General features: G+C 35.9%; 1 protein-coding gene and 1 long non-coding RNA gene across 2 annotated transcripts; both read right to left on the reverse strand.

Annotated features, from left to right (window-relative positions):
- Positions 1-45: 45 nt before the first annotated feature.
- Positions 46-408, reverse strand: LOC109588849 (uncharacterized). The gene is made up of 3 exons (XR_002188393.1): positions 289-408; positions 183-224; positions 46-133 (listed from the first exon to the last, which is right to left on the reverse strand). It is a non-coding gene; the product is annotated as an uncharacterized LOC109588849 (long non-coding RNA).
- Positions 409-908: 500 nt separating this feature from the next.
- Positions 909-3,550, reverse strand: LOC109588847 (uncharacterized). The gene is made up of 5 exons (XM_020004957.1): positions 3,534-3,550; positions 3,159-3,485; positions 3,005-3,073; positions 2,680-2,967; positions 909-2,290 (listed from the first exon to the last, which is right to left on the reverse strand). Exons 1-5 carry the CDS (start codon positions 3,544-3,546, stop codon positions 2,214-2,216), a joined length of 774 nt encoding a protein of 257 aa, XP_019860516.1. The 5' UTR covers positions 3,547-3,550; the 3' UTR covers positions 909-2,213.
- Between the last annotated feature and the right edge of the window lie 6 nt (positions 3,551-3,556).

A 3,556-nucleotide genomic window follows, 5' to 3' on the forward strand; every position in this document is an offset into this window, starting at 1 on the left:
ACAAAGTTTGAATAGTGGATGGTGGGCATAAATCTACTTGTCTGACATAATCTTATCATACGCCACTGTGATTCAAATGGTTTTAGAAACATTACCACCTGCATTATTTTAGGAGCAGCATCAAGAACAGCATCTAAAAACAGATGATTATAAAATGATATATCAGATATTGATTTTTTTACCAGACACAGTAGATGATGAACAATATGATACTGCAGTAGTTCCTACTAATAACATCAAGTGTATAATGTACATCAGTGACTGAATCATTTACTAATATGTAACTACCTGATGATTGAGTAGTTTCTAGACTGGCATTTTATGCCCACAGTGTATAAACCCACAGTTACTATAAGGCCTTTTCCACCATTTCCTTTATGCACGTAGGCCGTGTTCCAGCACTATACAGAGGTTGTTTTTTATACCACTATGACTATGGCCAGGATGACAGCAACTGTACATCATAGAGAGGTGTCTGCTAATTAAGAGTTTGTTTTTAAAATTGTGAATTCTCTACTTTTCAATTTTGGCAAAATTTGGCCCCAGACCATGTGCTATATAGTACAGGGACTTTGCATTTTGAGAAAAAATTCGCAAAAAAATTTTAAAATTTGATTGGAACCAGTCAACCGGCTCAAACTTTCTACACAACACAAGTACATGTATATATATTTAGGTATTGTGTTTGGCCAGTACTAACATACAAATTTACTCTTATTTGTCTCAGTTTGACCAGTAGCTATGTCTCCTGATTAATGATACCACTTACTGCTGCATGACTGCATCCATTTTTACCCCTAGGCGTGGCTCATTAAAGCTATCATCAAATCAAGCTTAGCTTGCAAAATAAGTGGCTTGAAGTTAACTTATACAGGGTATACGTATAATACAACTACAAGCTAAATATACCATTCAAAATTATAGTAAAATGGTTTCTCTCACTAATAACAATCTATAGTTTTATCTTAATGCAAAGATAAAGAATTCACACACACACACACACACAGAGTGTAATATTTACATTCAATTAATGCAAAAGATTTCAAGCCGGCAGCTCACATCACACCATTACGCTAGTTCTTCTGCTTTAGAGAGTCTGGAGAAACATTATTCAATTGATAATGAACGTATGTGGCAGCTGTATGAGATGCAAAATGTTTCCAACCTCTGCATTCATCCTTTGTACCATCGCCCCAGTCACCAACACTCTTAATGACAATAATTTCTGGTCTCTGAGCATCACGTCTAGCAGCAGAATATATCCCAGCTCCTTCCATTTCACCAGCATAAAGATCAGGACCTTGAGAACGAATGCTTCTCGATTCTTTTTTAAATTCTTCATCATCGACCAAAACAGGAGAAGTAACAATAGGGCCAGAATGAACTTTGACCTTTTTGGCATTTTCTTCATCAGAGTGTTTCTTTTTAAAACCGTGAGTGGGATCGGAGAAAATTTTAGAAAGCGTCACTCCTACTGAAATGTCAGGTTTACGAAGCTCGACACTTCCTGGTTCCTTACGAAAGTTAGATAAGTTCACAATCTTACTAGAAACAATAACATCAGCAAGGTTTACTTTGCTTCGATCCATTCCAAAGCATATTCCAATGGCAATTACGTAATTTGGCTTAAATTCTGCCATTATCTCCTGGGCTGTTGTGCCTATAAAAAAATATAGTTCAATACACTCAAGCGAAGAATAGCTACATGTACAACTACAATTACATGTACAGTATATGTTTTTGGTTATTAAAATATCAAAATATTATGCTGGAGGAAATTCAGTACGATAAAAAGTATTTGCTGAACGAAAAGAAGTAGTACAATATTCAATAGTACAATGTCCTTTTCCCATTATCAGTACTAATAGCTTGCATGCTGGTACTAGTAGTAGATCTACTGCTTCCATTAGATGACACTGTAGCCATAGGCGTATTTGGACCCGGGCAAGCACGGGCTTTGCCCGGGTAGAAATTTGCAGCCATAATTATATTCATTGGTTATTGTATTATACACAGTATTGTAACAGTGGGAGGACTGTTAACCACAATAGTTAGCACTGTTAACCACAATAATTTAGCACACACCTACATGTTACAAGTGTTTATTCAAGCACCAGGGCAGTTATAGGTCTTAAATTTAAAATGCCTTTGCCCAAATTGTCCCAATCAATAGTTAAAGGTATGATTAATTAATTAGATATATGAATAATTAATTAATTATATGAATAATTAATTAAGTGCCCTAGTAGCTGGAGAAGGCTAGATACGCCTATGACTGTAGCAGTTGGTACTGTAACAGAAACAACATGACATTATGTAAAAATAATGATTACAGGTGTACAGCAGAATCCCCTACAGCCAGTAGAGGTCAGTAAACAACTATAATTATAATCAAGTCAAATGGAGTGACAGACTTATCAGTGGTGGATAGGGTTTGCCTCTAGAATGGTACTGATAATCTTCAGTAGTATCTTATTACAGTATCAGGTAACTACCCATCACTTCACCCACTCCTACTCATACACACACCTGCTGTAGTAGCTATAGTCTAATTGTGGTTGGTACTGGTTTGGTCATGCAAGTAATTCAATTTTAGTAATTTATAGTCAAATTTTATTAAGTTATAGGTTTCTGAGAAAGTATTAATTTTATAAGATCTTATCAATAACTTGAACTTACCCAATTCATTGGCTATATCAGTGATTGGTTTCTCTCCCACTTCTCTTAATACTGTACAAACGTCATTTAAAAAAATCTCAGGATGTTTATCATTGTTAAGACTCCTTTGTAACTCGCTTACTAACTTTGAGGCTTTCTTTGAAGGAATATCATGACTATTGATCATCTCATCTTTTAGCTCAAGGGAAATTAATCCTTGAGCATAAAGCTTGCCTACAACTCCAGTTAAGCAAGAGGATATGGCATTTTCCAGTCTATTGGAAACACTTCTAAACCGACTGGAAGCAGCTGCTTAGTTTTAAGAAAAGATTCATGCTGTACTTACTAGTACCAGAGGAGACAGGGACAGTGGGTTGGGCCTTGATTGGGTCACTTCTTGATGCTTCTGGAGTTTCTAATGAAATGATAGATTTTATAATTGTAGTCTGATCGAATTTCTTAATTGGCGCAGGTAGATCTAATTGTATTACAAGTATTACCTTCAATTTTACTTCTCATGGTTGCTCCATGTTTCTTTAGTACTTCACTTCCTACATCTTCATCTTCAAATATGTCACAAATCTGGAGAAGACATTTAGCAGGATCATCATGATTCCTAATCTTGTCGCGGAGGCAGTGAGCCACTTCACTGCCTCTTTTTTGATCTGATAAGTTTGTTTTGGTTTTTATAGACTCAAGTTGTTGCTCTGTTATTAGGTCATCTGCTAAAAGGATGTCAGTAACATTTGTGAAAGTTGACTCTTTTCCAAGTGCAGCTGTAAGTTGGGGGCGGATCATTTTCCGGAACACATCATAAGGTGTTTTACCTAAAAGATCATAAAGTCACTTGACAATAAGTATATATATACCAGTACCTCCTTCAGCCATGATGATTATA

The sequence above is a fragment of the Amphimedon queenslandica genome, unplaced genomic scaffold (assembly GCF_000090795.2).
Source record: "Amphimedon queenslandica unplaced genomic scaffold, v1.1 AMPQUscaffold_11813, whole genome shotgun sequence".
Taxonomy (NCBI): domain Eukaryota; kingdom Metazoa; phylum Porifera; class Demospongiae; order Haplosclerida; family Niphatidae; genus Amphimedon; species Amphimedon queenslandica.